General features: G+C 44.4%; 1 protein-coding gene across 2 annotated transcripts in view; it reads right to left on the minus strand.

Moving 5' to 3' along the window:
* Positions 1 to 5,998: 5,998 nt before the first annotated feature.
* The window catches only part of BBS9 (Bardet-Biedl syndrome 9), a 1,968,820-nt gene continuing 1,957,046 nt past the window's right edge, over positions 5,999 to 17,772 (minus strand). For both annotated transcript variants that reach the window (XM_078688232.1, XM_078688235.1), the window contains one exon: positions 5,999 to 8,009. In XM_078688232.1, the coding sequence (XP_078544358.1) occupies positions 8,002 to 8,009 (8 nt within the window). In that variant the 3' untranslated portion in view covers positions 5,999 to 8,001. The remainder of the gene's footprint in view (positions 8,010 to 17,772) is intronic.

A 17,772-nucleotide genomic window follows, 5' to 3' on the forward strand; every position in this document is an offset into this window, starting at 1 on the left:
CAGGGGTTTGAAAATTATAAAAACAGGGATGTGCAGGCATTTCAGACGGAACAAAGTTCAGCTAGCCTGGGAAGTGAAATGAGTCCTAGCTCACCGCTAAAAACCCAGGGGACTCTGACTGCAAGTACGGCCTCTTGCTCCGACTCACATTCTCATTCTTTGGTAGACATTCTTCTTGCTTTAAAAGATGAAATGGCGAACAGATTTACAGTGTCAGAGGCGAATCAAGCCGTGTTGGCAAATAGGTTTTTAGTTTCTGAGGCGAATCAGGCAGCCATTAAGTCTTTATGTGAGATTTTAGCAGAAAAACTTGAAGCGGTCACTGCAAGAACAGAAGCAATAGACGCTGAGATTCCATGGATGAAGAGTGTAATTGAGACGTCCTCTTTCCAGCTCGAGAATCTAGCTCTGCAAAATAAAGAGTTCAAAGACGATGTGGAGAGATTGGAGAACCATTCACGCAAAAACAATTTGACATTTTTGAACATCCCAGAGCGATGGAGGGAGAAGATTTAAAGGGTTTTGTGATCTCACTATTGAAAGCTACGGTCACTGAGTGGTTCCGAATGTGGACTTAAAAAACGAAATCCAGAGGGTGCACAGAGACCCCTTTAAAAGAAACCCTGGAAGGCAGAAACCACAGAAAATATTGGTTAATTTTCTCTCCTATTCAGTGAAGGAACAGATTTTATCAGCAGCTCTAAAAGCTGGAACTATATCCTCTCCTTTCTCAGACAGATCTCCATTCACCTCCTCCATTAGGTCCGATATTTCACATATAACAGTTAATAGACAGTGGGAGCTGGGGAAGAGATCAGCAGAATTAAACAGTCTTTGGCCTAAGGCTCAATTAAGGTTCCCGGCCACACTGAGGGTAATGTGGAATAACCATATGCACATGATCCGGTCCACAAATGAAGCAGATATGCTCATTGCCAAGATTCAAAATGAGAAACAGGGAGGGATGTAGGGGATGTTAGTAGGGTTGAGAATGTGTTTCCCCCACCATGAAAAGTTTACGAGTTACCTCTGTATACATTCTTATGGAGCCTTGGGGGGGGGGGGGAGTCCGAATAGGTATTGACCTATTAGAAGGTAGGGTTCCTCAGGGTAGTTTAGGGGGGCACTGGGGTCGAGGGGAACAGTTGGGACAGGGGGGGATGGGTAGGGGAACACAGAGGGGGGCACAGGTTAGACCAAATTCAAAATACAATTTCATCACGTAGATAAGATGCACCGAAATTGTATAAGGATAAAATGATGGGCGGTTGCAGTATTCAATTTATCTCTTGGAACTTGAATGGTCTAAGGTGTTTAAGAAGACAAAGACTAATACTTAAATATTTAGAGCTATCCCCTGCGCATGTCTGTCTATTGCAAGAAACGCACCTGAATAGGACAGAGTCAGAAGCTGTTTTTTCTAAAATATCATGGATTCAATGTTTTTGTTGCTCCCATCAAGAGATGAATACTCGTGGAGTTGCCAGTCTAGTGAAGAAAGGGATTACGTTTACAATAAGTTCGGTCCAGACAGATCAAACAGGTAGATGGGTCATTGCATTGCTAGACTTTGAGTGAGAAAAGTTGATTTGTGCTTATTATTATGGCCAGAATACAGACAATTTTATTTAAGTTGCAGGACAGGCTGATAGCGGTAAATCCCCCGATAATTTTAGGCGGAGATTTTAATGTTCGGCTTGATCTGGTAATGGATAGATCAAGTGTAAGCCGTGTTAATGGGACACCGAGATCACGTAGAGTCATGAAAAATTTGTTATTGAACATCAATTTAGTAGATATATGGAGAGCAAAGATGGGGGATGCGGATGGATTTACATTCCACTGTAAAAAGAATCATCATTCTCCTAGAATCGATTATGCTCTGGTGAATAGGGAGAATACAGAGAATATTATGAGTATATCTGTATACCCTTGTCATCTATTTGACCATGCGCCCTTAGCATTTGTGTATTCTACAAGGATAATCTCTCAACAAGTCAGATGGACCCTAAATACGTCAATGCTTCTGGTCCTGGAAATTAATCAGGCAATTGAAGAAAATTCTCAAGAATCCTTCCTTTTTAATCTCGGTTCTACTACAGTAGAAGTGGTCTGGGATGCCTATAAGGCAAATCTAAGGGAGCATCTACGGAGCCTAATAAGCACAAGGAATAAGATCAATGCTTTAGAACTTCAGGCATTGGAGGGTAGAATCTCTTCTTATGAAGAGGAAAGAAGCCATACTGTCCAGGGTGATTTCAGAGAGGTGGATGAGATAGAGGGAAAACTTGAGGAAGCAAGACGAGATCTACGGTCATATTTGGACCGGAAATGTAAGGCGCAGTGGAAGGTACGCAATATGGAGACGTTTGAATATGGGGAAAGGGCTTTAGCCTTATTGGCATGGAAGGCAAGAGTAGACAGGGCTAAAAACACCATTAGTCAGCTTATAATAGATAATGCCGGAACCAAATCTAGTGAGCCGGCAGTAATGCAGAATTGTCTTTTGACCCGGTTTGCGAACCTTTATAAGGAGGATATTGATCCTTCTACAGAAGCTATAGACTCGTGGTTGAAAGATAAAACTATTCCAGTCATTACGGGTGCAACCAGAGATTATTTAGACTCCCCTATCTCAATGGAGGAGAGTAAGGAGCAAATAAAAAGGGAAAAAACTAAGAAGGCTGCGGGTCTGGACGCCCTCCTCAGCGAAATTCATAAAATCTTGCTCGACGATCTTTTACCGGTGCTCCACACTCTATTCATGATGATCTACAGCCCAGCAGGGAAGATCCCCAGCTCGTGGAAGGAGGCTACGATAGTTTTGCTATTGAAGCCAGGGAAGGACCCTCTGTTACCTGACTCTTATCGCCCAATCTCCCTGCTTAACGCGGACTATAAGATCTTCATGAGCATTTTGGCAGGGAGATTGGGTAAATTAGCTCGAAGTCTGATTAATATGGATCAGAAAGGCTTTATGCCTGGAAGAGCCATACAGGAACAAATCCAACTGTTAACTGGAAACATTGATCTAGCCAAAAACAGAGGGGATCCCTTGGCGGTAGTGGAATTAGATGCCGCTAAAGCCTTCGATCGAGTGTGCTGGAAATATCTATGGGCAGTGTTGGAGGGAAAGGGTATGGGTCACACGTTCGTTCAGACCTTAAAGAATAGCTATCATGGAGCATCAGCGAAGATTCTATTAAATGGCTCCTTGACTTCTAGTTTCGAAATTCAAAGAGGGACGAGACAGGGGTGTCCTCTGTCCCCCCTCTTGTTCAATATTTATATTGAGCCCCTTGCGCAGGCAATTAGGCAGGATAATAACATAAGTGCTTTTAAGTCAGGAGATTACCAATCCACAATTGCCCTATATGCATAATCTATACTGCAAATCCTGATATCTCTATCCCGCATTTAGGAAATCTGTTGGCGGAGTTCGGCGCCATTTCATGGTATATGGCAAACTCTGATAAAACTGAGATCATGTGATGGAACTCGGTGTATAGTCAAGGCCCAGTAAGTAAAGAGTTTAAATACTTGGGGATAAAGATTGTAAAGGACTTAAATAAAATACCGTTGATCAACTGGAAAAAGGTTGAAAAAGATGTAGACTTTCTCTTCGCCAGGTGGAAAAACCTCCCTTTATCGATCTACGTGAGGGTCAACCTGGTGAAGATGTCGGTTCTACCTAAATTGACCTTTCTTTTTGGGGCGGTTCCTCTTACCTTTCCGCAGGAATGCATCAATAAGATCCAGGGGAAGATAGGTAGCTTTGTATGGGGGCAGAAAAGTGCCAGGCTCTCTTGGAAGAAACTGAGAAGGAAGCTCTTGAAAGGGGGCCTGGCACTCCCAGATAAAAATCTATATTTGTTGGACTTTCAATTTAAGGGCATAAGGATGCTGCTAACTACTAGGGCCGAAACCTCCTGGGGCAGACTTTTGTGGGAACTTGTAACAGCAGAGGGTGGTAATGGACAGGATGGGTTTTTATATAAGTTTGGGGCACCCAGATTTTTCAAGCGGGTACGCCTTAAGGTTTTAAAAGCTGCTGTGCAAATATGGTATAAATTAAGGAGTATCTGGGGCATTGTATATTTTTCCCCTTTCTCTCCAATCTGGGATTCACCGGGGACCCCCTTCTGCCTGGGCGATAGCTTCGATCAGAAGAGCAGGTTTGGAGAAGTGGTCAGACCTGCTGGATTTAGAAGGGGTCCTTCTGTGGGAGGTACTGCTAGATAAAATAGGTCCTGCATTTTCAAGATTTAAGTACCTTCAGATAAGGTCATGGTTTGAGGCAGAGGCCCGAGAAACAGTTGGGAATTGGGAGCTTGAGCAGCTGTTTCAAGATGTCAGCTCAAGGAAAAAAGAGGTATCATTGTGGTATACAAGTCTCTTAAATGCAGTAGATCATGAGGTCCTCCCTCAGTCATCAGTATGGAATTCTCCTTCTCCAAGACACTGAAAGTCTTTTCAAATTATCTATCAAGTTAATGTATAAATATATAAAACCTGCGAATATAAAGAAAATACATTTTATTGTACTAAAGAGGCTTTATTATACACCAGCCAAAATCGCAAAATTTGTCTCTTCAGCTGTCGCAATACCTGTTTGCCCGAGGTGTTCTATTAATAGGGCAGATTATATCCATATGTTCTTTGAATGCGCAAAATTAGCGGTATTCTGGAAAGAGGTGGGGGACACTTTGGCAGATATTTTTCAAACACATATAGAGGTTGATCTCTCCCTAGTGATATTTGGTATGAATAATCATGATCCCAGGTCACTTTTACCTCTTCAGATAGGTCTCCTTCTCTATCTTGTGATCCTGGCTAGAAGGGAGATATGCATTAGATGGAAGGACTCTGCCCCCCCTCTAGAAAAGGCTGGATTAAAGCCGCCCTAAGAATGGCAAACTTAGACCAAGAAGAAGCCCCTGTAAACATCTGTTCTCCCTTGCTCTCCTGGGGACGCCGCCTGTGCATGTTAAATAACTAAGATTGAGCAACTGGTACTTTTTTGTCTAATGATTACACCTGTCCTCGGGATAAAGAGGAAGGCCATGGTTGGCTCTGCAAAGGCAGTGAGTCGAGAGAGAGGCGGCCAGTTTAAATACAAATCGACTTGTTAAGATCTGCGGAGTCTGAGGTGATGAGGACAAAAAAAAAGGGGGGAAAAAAAAAGGTAGACAAGGAGCTAAAAAAGCCCGATGATGAAGCATGACATCCTTCGGGGTGTGTGAGGGCCACTCAGAGGCAAGACTTGGCCCTCCCTTTCGGGATTGGATCCTTGATACTGGGGATGAACCTCTGCCTCTCTCTCTTCCTTCACCCCCTTTTCTTCTATTCTAGTCTTTACCTCCTCTTTCAGATTGGGTGACACTACGCACCCGAAACCAGGAACAGTGTCCCCTTTGATCTACCATGCTTGTTTTTCCACCTTAGTACGGTGCATCAGACTTTGTAAATAAACTGAAAGTGACACTCAATAGGCTTTATAGTGAATAATGGAGAAACCAGCACTACATAAGGATGCTAGAATAGGACTATAGAAGTCAGATTTTCTATGAAAAAAACGATATTTGTACTCTTTACCAATTCATATTTTCATGTTTTCCTGATCTGTAAAATTATCTTCCTTCAACCCCTTCCCACACATAACCTTATCCACCAATCTTGCCTTTCACCTATCTCTTCCAATAATGACCTAAGTTGCACATGTGCATGAAAATGCTGAGTTGAAGAAGGATATTTATCTTAGACACTATACCTATAACATTAACTTCCTCCATTCAATTCCCACACCTCGCCCGCTTAGGGGACCCCCTGGCTATTACCTACAATTTACTCATCCATTCAAACATCTGTATACTGTAGAAATCTCAAAATAGAAAATATATTAAACATTTTGAAACTCCTTAACTTAACATTTTGAGGACAATGGTTTACGCCAATTTGAGATCCTTAACATTTAGAAAAAGTGTATTACTCACAACTGAAAATGTATCACTTTATTCCATAATTTTCAGAAACAGTATCTGACCATCCATTTTCAACATTTATGTACATTATATTTTTTTCTCTCCTCGTCTCCAATCTTTCAAGAAGGGAATAATGTTTCATAACACATTCTTCTGGCTTACAGACATATAGGTTACACTATTATAGATGATACCGTTTTTCAGGATAAATCATTTCAAACACATTTCCCTTTGTTCACTTTAATCCTTATCTTACCTGTATAATGTCACTTGTCACTACTTATGAACTGTCACTTCAAGCCTATTTCCCTTTATTATTACCATACCTATGGAATGTCACTATTCACAACCTAGTGAATTTCACTTCTAGCCCATTTCCCTTAATAGTTGTATTTGCTAATCAGATTCGTACTGTAGATATCACTCTTAAAACCTCATCAATATGGCTATATCCTTCTTAAGAAAAGTAAGAGGCTCTAACAATTGAGTTAAAACAGTATTGCGACTCTCACTAACGTAGATCGAGCTTTGTCTTTAAGCATAGGAAAAAACATTTACTATGTGATGCTAAAAGCACATATATGAATTGAATGAATGGTGCTCAAACATATGGATGTATTTGATCAATATTAACATGTTATAAATATTACTATTCCCTTATAACGCAGGCTGCTTTTCTAAAGATTAGGTATATTTCAAAGTTGACATTTAGATGTCCTAATAAGTACCAAAGTATATTTTCCAACTCAGTCCTACATTAATTTGTAAAGAAAGGGGAGGCCAGACACTCTGTAGGCAATGACTGTGCTGTTGTTTGATGTCATGTACTTTCCAAGCACGTTTGTAATAGAAAGAAGAAAATTGGGCAATGGCTCCTACTTTTGAAAAATTATAAAAACAGTGTTTTCAAATCCTGTAAAAGTAGGCCGTGACACACAGGGTACTATGCAAGGAGAGAGATGCAGCAGTAAAAAATAAATATGGACTACATGGAAGCCAAATGAATTAGGCAGTGAGCAATAGTCAGAGCCACTGGAATTATGCAGCAATGGGTGACCAAATTATGCATTGGGGTTGACAAAATTATGCGAAAACAAAGCCAAGTTATGTGGCACAATGCGGAATCATCTGTAACAGTATTATTTTTCTATTTTGTGTGGTCAAATTTGCACCTCATTAATACTAGTTTCACACCTGGAACAGCAAAATTGAAAGACTGGCAGATAACCTTTGCAATGAGTGTGCCTTTGCACAGAACCACAATTTGGCGTTTTTTTTGTAACTTCTGAGCTTTAAAAAAATTTGTTTGAGGTGAAATTTGCAAACTATGCAGCAGATGGCGGTCTTTAGGGGAAGTGCAGCAAATCCATAACTATGCAGAAAATGCAATGGCAATAGAATCACATCATTCCAACGGCCCTTGAAATAACTTGAAAAAACATATTTACATATGAAATTACATAGATTAGCGAAAAGTCAAAGTAAGAATTTAAAAAAAACTAAAATGAAACAGTTATTGGCCACATACAAAATATTGCCTATTGAAGAAATAAAATTAGACCATTATGAGAAAGCCAAAAACAGTACCAACGTTAAAGTGATTCTGTAAATCATACACTTTTCTTTCAGAATTTGGGACATCACAGAACTGAAACAGCAGTTATCATTCATAACTCCCCCTGTCGAGGTCTACATTTGACAAAATTGTTAAATGTTTCACATTGGGGAACTGTACAGATGCATTATTGATATTCAATGGTGATATAATTGAACATTAACACTACTGTTGATTTAACCATTAACACTACTGTAAAAAGCATTCAGGCTTCACTAGTGGAACATTGGCCACGGCTCTCCTAACACTTCGTCCTAATGAGATCCTTGCACAAGTCAGCGTCTTCCTCCACTTGGCCTTTTCTGGGTAATTCCGAGGTCATCATAGGTGTTTGAAGCAGGTCTCTCTTGCTTCTATTGTACTAAGCAGTTTGCAGTTGAAGGTCTCTTCTGAACTTTCCTTCTTTCAAGAAGCTGTAAAGAAATATCCAAAAATTATGTTCATTAATTTAATCAGAGCATTGCCTCTTATTCTTAATTTTGCAGCACAGTAAAAAAAAAACAATCATTCTTTGTCTCATGATACAAACATTGATGGAACGTGTTCTTTCTTCATATGATGTGGCATTTTCTATTGGATCCAAACAAGTAAAGTGAGCAATTAGAGACACCACGGAACCCTAACTTCTGCATGAATGGTATACGTTTGTTATCACTTTATGCCACCCGAATGTCCCTCCAAATTCACTTCTTTAAGATCCAGAAACTGTCGATTTTGCATTGTGTATGAAAGTCTTAAAATTTCAGAATTGCATTTTCCCTAAATTGAACAAATGTTCAGATGCGATTATGAAATATTTTATATTTCTAAGATTATTTTTTTCTCAGGCATTCCACTCCAATCACTGCACCACGCCAGAATATATAAAGGTGATCAAAATTGATCAATTCATCATAATAAACCAAATTCACGAAGGTTTTACTGCGTATTGAAATTCCACATCCTAATTCACAGATACCAATAGTGGAAAATCTTCCAATCTGGTTGATTTTCACAGCCAGTGTTAGGCCGTGGGAGTGGACTCACTTAAAACTGATGTCCTGGGGGTGGGCCTACATTAGGTCTGTAAATTGAGCACCAAGCACACTCCTTTAGCATTTGACCCTCAAGGTAGGTGTGGCCAGCAGTCCCAGGTTTACTCAAGGCAGAAGGTATGGGGCCAGAGACGCACAACACAATAACCCCTCCCCAATAAATAGAATGTCCAACCTGTGTTTGTTATTGTTGCACTTTTGTAGTACTTTATTCTTACGACAATGCAATATTGTACAAACATTACCAAATGACATCTGCCATAAGGAGAGAATAAAGTGGTATCCCTAAAGAACAAGTTACTTACCTTCGGTAACATTATATCTGTAAGAAACATTAGTTAGTGATTGATTCCTTACCTTAGAATTACACCCAGGCGTCAGACTGGATCCAGAAAGTTTTCGTCAGCTGTACCCCTGCGCGTCAGTAGGCGTCGTCATGCGGCTCTGCGTATGGCATTGGCTTCATAGTCGCCGAGATGCTGGAGCTACTTAGATGCGCCCACGCGAGCTGACGTCAGTTCTGCACACGACTTTCCACGTCAGGAACGCAGAGCCATGCAAGATACTGACCACTGGTGCATTGAAACTAGGGCCCTGAAAGGGATGACATTAACCCTAGAAATCAGTTCGCAGAACGGGGAGGATGGATGGGGGGGTAACAAATCTATCACTAACTAATGTTCCTTACAGATATATCGTTACCGAAGGTAACTAACTTGTTCATCTGAAAGAAACATGTTAGTGATAGATTCCTTACCTTAGAATAGATACCCCAGCAATCCAACTCCGGTGGTGGGTCTGCGAACCAAGAGCACACCAGAAAGTCACAGAGAACAGAACGGCCAAAGAAGCCGTCTCTCCGGACTTGACAGTCAAGGCAATATTGCTTAGTAAAAGTGTGCAGCGAGGCCCACGTGGCTGCTTGACATATGTCTTGGAGGGGGACACCACTGCTAATGCAGTAGTAGCTGCTATCGCCCTGGTAGAACTGGGTGCGCAACCCCACCGGAGGTTCCTTTTTAGCTAGAGAATAACAGGCCTTGATACAATAGACGACCCAGTGGAAGATAGTCCTCTTGTGTACAGCCCGGCGTTTCTTGGTGCCTACGTAGCCAACAAAGAGCTGGTCATCCACCTGGAACTGTTCTGTGCGATTCAGGTAGAATGAGAGCAAAGGTTTTGGGTCCAGACGGTGGAGCCTTTCTTCTTCTCTGGAAGGGTGCAGAGGCGGAAAAAAAGTGGGCACGGTGATAGTTTGCCTGATGTGGAAGGGAGTGACAACCTTTGGCAAGAAGGAAGGACGAGTGTGAAGCACAACCTTATCCAGATGACACGACAGAAAGGGAGGCTTACAGGAAAGAGCCTGGAGCTCACTCACGGGCCTAGCAGAGGTGATGGCAACCAGGAAAGCTGTCTTCAAAGTCAATAAACGAAGAGGACAGTTGTGAAGTGGCTCAAAAGGAGCACACATCAAATAAGTAAGAACCATATTCAAGTCTCACTGCGGCACGACTAACAGAATAGGAGGGAAAAGGTGTGTAATGCCCTTGAGAAATCTATTTACAACAGGGGACATGAAAAGAGAGGGCTGATCAGGGAGCCTGAGAAAGGCCGAAAATGCAGAAAGGTAGCCCTTAATAGTGCCCAGAGCAGAGCCCTGCTGGGCCAGAGACGGAACAACAGGACTTCTGAAAGAGGGGCAGAAAGGGGATCCACAGCCTTTGCTGTGCACCATGCTACACATTTGTTCCACCTGCAGGCGTATACTGATTTAGTGAAGGGACGCCTGGCTGCCAGAATATTACAGACTTCAGAAGGCAAGTCAAATGGAATCAACTGTTGCCGCTCAATCTCCACGCATGTAGGTGGAGGCTGGACAGGTTCGGGTGGAGGACCGTCCCCTGACGCTGCGACAGAAGATCCTCTCCCGAAAAGGCAGTCGGAACGGAGGATCGATGCTCATAACGAGTAGCTCGGGATACCAAACTCTTCGAGCCCAGTCTGGGGCCACAAGAATGACTTGGGCCCGGTCGCACCTGATCTTCATCAGCACTCTGGGTAGAAGTGGTATAGGCGAAAAGGCGTACAATAGACCGCAGCTCCACTCGCGACGAAAAGCGTAGCTGAGCAAATGCCGCCTTGGAAATTCCAACATGCAGAAGAGATGACATTGCACGTTCTCTTCGGTGGTAAATAGATCTAACCAAGGCTCTCTCCACTGTTGAAAGAGACCTCGCGCCACCTCCGAGTGAAGACGCCATTCGTGATCCATCTGCACCTGCGGCTGAGTTCGTCCGCCCTGGAGTTCTAAGATCCTGCCAAGTGTTGAACCGTCAAGGAAGTGCCTTGACGTTCCAACCATTTCCAGAGACGCAGAGCCTCCTAACAAAGGGTCCACGACCCCACCCCGCCTTGCTTGTTGCAATACCACATGGCGGTGGTGTTGTCTGTGAACACCTGCACTACTCTCCCCTTGACAGAGGGAAGGAATGCCTTCAGTGCAAGTAGGATCGCACGGAGCTCCAGATGGTTGATATGGAGCCTGGACTCTGACAGAGACCAGAGGCCTCTGATCTCCGCCTTTCCCATTGGGCCGCCCCATCCCAGGAGGGACGCATCCGTCACCACTGTGTGCTCCGGTTGGCGAAGGGGGAGGGAGCTACCACTGCAACTGCTGTGCAGTGCCCTCCGAGATCTGGATGTGCTCAGACAGGTCCCATTGATGCTGCGTCCACTGGAACTTCATGTCCCACTGCAGAGCCATCTGGCATGATTGGTCAGCAGGATGGGGGAGGCCATGAGGCCCAGTAACCTCAAGGTCATCCTGAGGACCGAAAGATCGGAATCATAGCCCAAATGTCCCGGACTCGCTACTCGGGAGGATAAACATGAAACTGCACCATGTCCAGAACCGCTCCGATAAAGAGGAGCTTCTGAGACGGAATCAGGTGCGACTTCGGCACGTTGATGGAGAACCCCAGTAAATGCAGGAGGCCGGCCGTAGTCTGGAGGTGGGAGACGACTGCCTGGGACGAGCCCGCCCTTCAACAACCAGTCGTCGAGATAGGGGAAGACTGAAACCCCATATCTGCCCAGATGAGCTGCGGCCACCGCCATCACTTTCGTGAACACCGGAGGAGCGCTGGTAAGGCCAAAGGGGAGCACCGTGAACTGAAAGTGCTTGTGGCCTACCGTGAACCGGAGGTAACGCCGGTGGCCCGGCAGGATGGGGATATGAACATAAGCGTCCTGCAAATCCAACGCAACTATCCAGTCTTGCTGGTCTAGGGCAGACAAGACCTGAGCAAGTGGGAGCATCTTGAACTTCTCCTTCCAGAGGAAGCGTTGACGTTCCAAAGGTCTAAGATTGGATGCAGGCCCTTGTCCTTCTTTGGAACCAAGAAGTAGTGGGAGTAACAACCACGACCAACTTCTGCCATCTGAACGCGCTCGATGGCCCCATTGGCCAAGAGGGCCGCAACTGCCTGCTGGAGAAGTGTCAAGTGATCTCCTGACATGCGGTGGCACTGTGGTGGCATGGCTGGAGGGGTAGTCTCGAAGGGGAGGGAGTAACCTCTTTGGACTATCTGCAATACCCACCTGTCCGAGGTGATGGTGAGCCACTGGGGGAGGTGATGGCAAATCCTGCCACCCACTGGTGTTTGGTGGGTCTGAAACACCCTACTAGGACGGTTTGGAGGCAGTGGCGGCAGGGGAGGTGGTGGACTGACCCACCCGCTGGCCCCGTGACCCACCTCTGTGGGTCCCACGTCCGCGGCTGCGCTGAGACTGTTGCTGCGCAAGCATGTGGCTCTAAAACAAACTAGTTTGGGCGCCCCTTCCTTGGCCATGAAAGGAGCGAAAAGCAGAAGTGGAAGGAGTGCGCGTGGCTGAAAGGCCTAAGGACATGGCCATAGCCTGTGAGTCTTTAAAACGCTCCTACGCACTATCTGCCTTGTCCCTAAAAAGGCGAGAGCCATCAAAGGGCATGTCCATCAGAGTGTTCTGGACATCCCCAGAAAAGCCAGTTGTCCTCAGCCAGGCATGGTGGCGCGCGCCACTGTTGTGGAAATTGCCCTGCCCAGCGAGTTGGCAGTGTCAAGACGACAACGAATTGTAAACTTGGCTGCGTCTCTCCCCTCAGCAATAGCTTGGGAGAGCACCTTCCGGGCCTCCTCCGGACAATGAGGCAGCACCTGCGCAACCATGTCCCACACAGAATGGGAATAATGCCCTAAGAGGCATGCGGTGTTCACAGACCGCAGCCCTGAACTGGCGGAAGTAAACATTTTCTTCCCAAACGGTTCCAGTTTCTTGGATTCCCTGTCCGGAGGTGCGGAAGGGAATGTGCTTGGGGACGAAGAGGCTTGGACAACCAAGCTCTCAGGAGTAGGGTGTTGGGAGAGGAAAATGGGGTCACCCGGGGCAGGGCCATGGCGTCGGGCCACGTTCTTATGAACAGGAGCCCCTGGACCAGGTGCCCAAAAGAACGTCTGCAAGTGCTTCATTAAAGGGCAGCAGCGGCTCCGTAGAGGAAGATGCCGGCCAAAGCACTTTTGTCAGGAGATTAATCCTGACGGCCACTGTAGGGAGCTCGAGGTGGAGAGCCTCGGCTGCTCTACGCAACACCACAGAATATGTACCACCTTCCTCCGTAGCCACGGTAGAAGGAGAGAGTGTGCCAGGTTCTGGAGTAAAATCCAAGTCACCTGCATCTTCCAAATCCTCTTCCCAGTCTGGGTCTAACTCGCACTGGGCTGCGAGAGGGTCCTCAGACCCCTCCCAGTCCTCCCTGTCCTCCCCAACCTGCCGGACAGGCGGAAAAGAGGGAGGCGGATGGAGAAAGGGATAGAAATTCCCTAACGGCGTTGATCAACACCGGTCCAGCACCGTCTCCCCGTCGGAGTGGAAGCCGGGGACTGCATCGGCCGGGGAGCTGGCTGATGTCGGCGGCGGTGCCCTTGATGTCGGTGAAGGTCCTACAAGGCCAACCGACATCGGCTGGGATCCATGCATGGATCCATGGGGGTCTCTCGGCGTCAAGACCGGAGTCGTTGACGTCGTCGGGCCTGAACCGACGACGCAGAAGAGCAAGGACCCCCAATCGGCCATGCGGGGCCCAAAGGTATGCCGGCGGGGCCTGACGGCCCAAAGACTCGAGCCATGGCAGACAGGAATTCCTGCAACTGGGCCGGAGTCGCCGATGGACCCGGAAAGGGCGGGTAGGCCATCGGCAACTGCTTAGGCTCCGCTGGAGCCATGGGGGTGGCCCCACCCGCACTCTCAGCCGTGTCACGCGACAGGCTAGGGGAAGGCGAAGAGCGACAACGCTGCTTCGACTTCTTGTGCTTCGCCTTACCTAACTTCGAGTGCGGAGACTTAATCGAACGATGGTGATGGCGGCTCCGCGACCGGTCCCTCAACCTCCCACAGGACCAGGACCTTGAAAGGCGCGGAGCCGACTCCCAAGCCTCCAGCAACTTTCAGGACCGCTCCCGCAAGGTCTTCGGATCCATGGCCCGGCATTTGGAGCACAGCTCGGAGTCGTGGTCGCGCCCCAGGCAGTAGGGACACTCACAGTGCGGGTCTGTCACCAAAATCATGGAGGGACAAGACTTAAAACCAGGCATCCCTATACACCAGGAGTCGAAGACTCGAAAAAACAGAGACAAAAGTCCCAAAAATAACTCAGTCAAAAAGCGCTGTCTCCAGATCTGCGCTTGCTGGTGCGGAAAAAGAAAGAACTGACGTCAGCACGCGTGGGCGCGTCTAAGTAGCTCCAGCGACGTCATCTCAGCGACTATGACGACAACGACGTATGCGTAGCCGCACGACGACACCTACCTACGCGCAGGGGTACTGCTGATGAAAACTTTCCAGATCCAGTCTGACACCTGGGGTAATTCTAAGGTAAAGAATCTATCACTAACGTGTTTCTTTCAGATCACTCTTTTGGTCCGTTTTGGTATCCGGTGATTTTGCGGTATAGTATCTCTTTTTTTATTATAGGCAGAAAGCAGAACAGCAGCAGTATAATAAGTCCTTCAACGCGGGCTTCTGTATGTCCTAACCAATATTTCACCGACACTGGCCCTTGGGCCGCCCATTTACCGTGTTCTCACAGGCAAATTGTTTACTGTTGATTGATTTATTCTCCTATGGTATGTCTTCCATTTTTCTTATTTTCTAGGTTTCTTCCCCGTGGCCTTTTTTGTGTGAGTAACTCACATTTCATTGCTTTTTTATGCAGATTTCTGCTTCTGTTTCTCTTCTTTCCCGATGACGACACGCCAGTCACCCTGGGCCGAAAAGCTGTCAACACTTTAGGCTATGAGAAATATATATCCACAAGATGAAGTGGTGTCTAACTAGTAAAGACCCATTCTTTGTACAAACTCATATACTCTGTTGATTGTATATTGTTCAATTGTCGCCTTGTATTATGTACGGCAAACACAGGTTTAAGGCTCTGTCACAGTGTGGTTACTTAGGCACAGAACACAGAGCACTTTCTTATGGAAACTGTTACATTGGATTAATTGAATACAAGCTTTATATACTGACCAGGTTATGTTGCATGTGTGTTTCTTATGTTATTGGTATCATTCTTGATATTTGGTAACCTTCATTTTAGGAACATCTGTAACCCTTGTTTCTGTTATTGATTTGAGATAGAGCATCACCAATTTGTTAGCAGGCTAAATAGAGAGAAAATATTAAGCTCACAAAACAAAATATCATGAACTAGTATAGCCAATAGGTCTGTCATCTGCTGCCAGAATTTTGGCTTTTGTGAAGCCTGTTTTTTATGTTTTTTGCAGAACTGTATTGTTAAAGTAACTGCTCTACCTTAGGAATTCTAAAAAAAAAACAGGCTAAAAGCAAAAATATTTTTGGGCGCCAAAAAGCATTCATTGTCGCAGTAGTCCCTCTTGGATGTGAACTACTGTAATCTGCTTCTTGTGAAAGGGCAGAACTTGGCCTCGCACAGTAAAGTTAGCCAATGGAGGAAATGGGCTGACCCATGTGCTGCATGCTAAATGCTGTACTAGGCAATAGAAAATGTGACTGACACAATAGCAGACCAATTGATAAAGAGGGCTGCCTGAAAGTCTCTATACATATATTATACATATAATTTTAATAAAATGAAAACTTATTGGCTAACATTAGACCTAACAAAAATGACAAGTCAAATTGCGCATACTATTGATTTGCGCGGTAATTACTTTGAGTCCATGCCTAAGTGCTGGCAACTTACTTTTCAAGTCTGCCATCTTTTTAAGGAATAAACCTATTTTAAGGATTATGTCTGATTGTTTTCCCCAAAACTGCTTAGATAAAATGTGGCTACATATTTTTAAATGTGTGTACACTCGTTTTCAGATATCAAAAGAAATTACATGAAAATAAATAAATGCGACCCAGTCACGTGGTCCACTGTTCCCATAACATTTAATGTGACCTTTTTACCTTTTGAAGAAAGACAATATGATACAAAGCTAGGCTAGTCTTGTTTAAGATAAGGAACACAATTACTTTAACGAGAACTTGACCTTGTCACACTAATGTCATTCTAGTGACAAAAAAAACGTCAAGCTTATCAAACAGGCATGTAAGACAAACTGCCCTTGAAGAAATGCAATCGCCGAAATAAACCATTTGAGATAAAAAATAACAATTCTAAGCACATAAATCTTAAGATAACCAGTGTGCTTGTAACTGCTTCGGTACACAAGCTCTCTAAAGGCAGATCCTAAAGACCAAGGAATGCTTTTTTAGGGAGGCATATTGTTATTATTAGAAGAGAAAATAGTTTAACAATGCGAAAACAAGTAGAATTAAAGAGGATAGTATTATTCAACGTGGTTTCTCTGACTAGACTTTACTATGAAAACTGGCAAGCAACTCCTTCATGAAACTGAAGGAGAAAAAAGTAAACTGAGTAAAGTTAAGGGTGCTTCAAAGAATAAAGCACTCACTCTATATATGTTTTATTTCGGAGCTGCATGAAAACAGGGATTTAGAGCTCTCTATAGATGAAAGACAAACTGGCCAGAGACACCTCCTTAAGAGAAGGTCAGTGAAGGAAATAAACACACTCAAGGGCAATATCACCCACGAGAGCAGAAAGACCAGATCAATTCAATTTAAAATGAAGTTTATTAAGATAATAGGCTTTATCCATAAAACATACAAAAACAAAAAATAGGGGGTCATTAATCAACAGATTAAGGTCAATAACTAAACATTTACAAAAGACCAGCGAGGAGAAGACTAATAAAATATATTTGCATAATAGACTCTAGGTACCAACCTACTGAGGTAGATGGTTCAGAAGTGTTCATATTAAAGAGAAGGTTAAACGCCCAAGCAAATTTTTAACAAGCCATTTCTTTTTAAAAAGAGGATTGAGAGAAAGTGGATTATTAGTTGAAGTGGATGGTAGTCCTCTTCAAGTAAAAATTGTACTACTCCTTACTAGGTCCAGTTAGGTCTCAAGAATATAAACATGAGCGCCACCCTTGGTAGCTGTAGGTAAGAGCAGGCAGGGTTAACGTAGGAAAAATATGTAAAGCATTAAGTGCCAAAACAGTTAAACAGTAGAAAGCACAACACAATAAAATTCTCACTTCAATTTATAAAAATATAGAACATTTTAATGAATAAATAGAAACAAAAGGACAAAAATCTGGTGAATGTAACAGTAGATATCATTGTTCAAAATGGTTGATGTTTCTAGTGCCAAAGAGCACAAAGCGCTAACTGCAGGCATCTGGTCGTGCTAGAGCAGGTCAAAGTCAAAATGTAAGGCCAGCTTCAATGAAGTGTAGGGACCAGGTTCAACCTGGTAAAAAGTTTACTTTCTGACTTTGTCATTTTTCTAGAGAAACGTTCTCGTCATTGGGTCGTGTGCCACCTGGATTCAAATAGGGGCTCATTGATGGCAGCAGTCTGAAACACAGGGCCTCAGTGGGAGACTCAGCTCCAGCAGGAAGTTCGAGGCTCCAGACAACGGCGATGGAAAAAGCCTAAACATGTGAAGTCCTAACTCAGGACCCAGGAAGGCATTGCCCTGTTTCTGCTTAACATTGGTCCCAGTGAAGTCCTCTATGTTCAGACTGACAGTCTGATTTCCTGA

The sequence above is a fragment of the Lissotriton helveticus genome, chromosome 4_1 (assembly GCF_964261635.1).
Source record: "Lissotriton helveticus chromosome 4_1, aLisHel1.1, whole genome shotgun sequence".
NCBI lineage: Eukaryota > Metazoa > Chordata > Amphibia > Caudata > Salamandridae > Lissotriton > Lissotriton helveticus.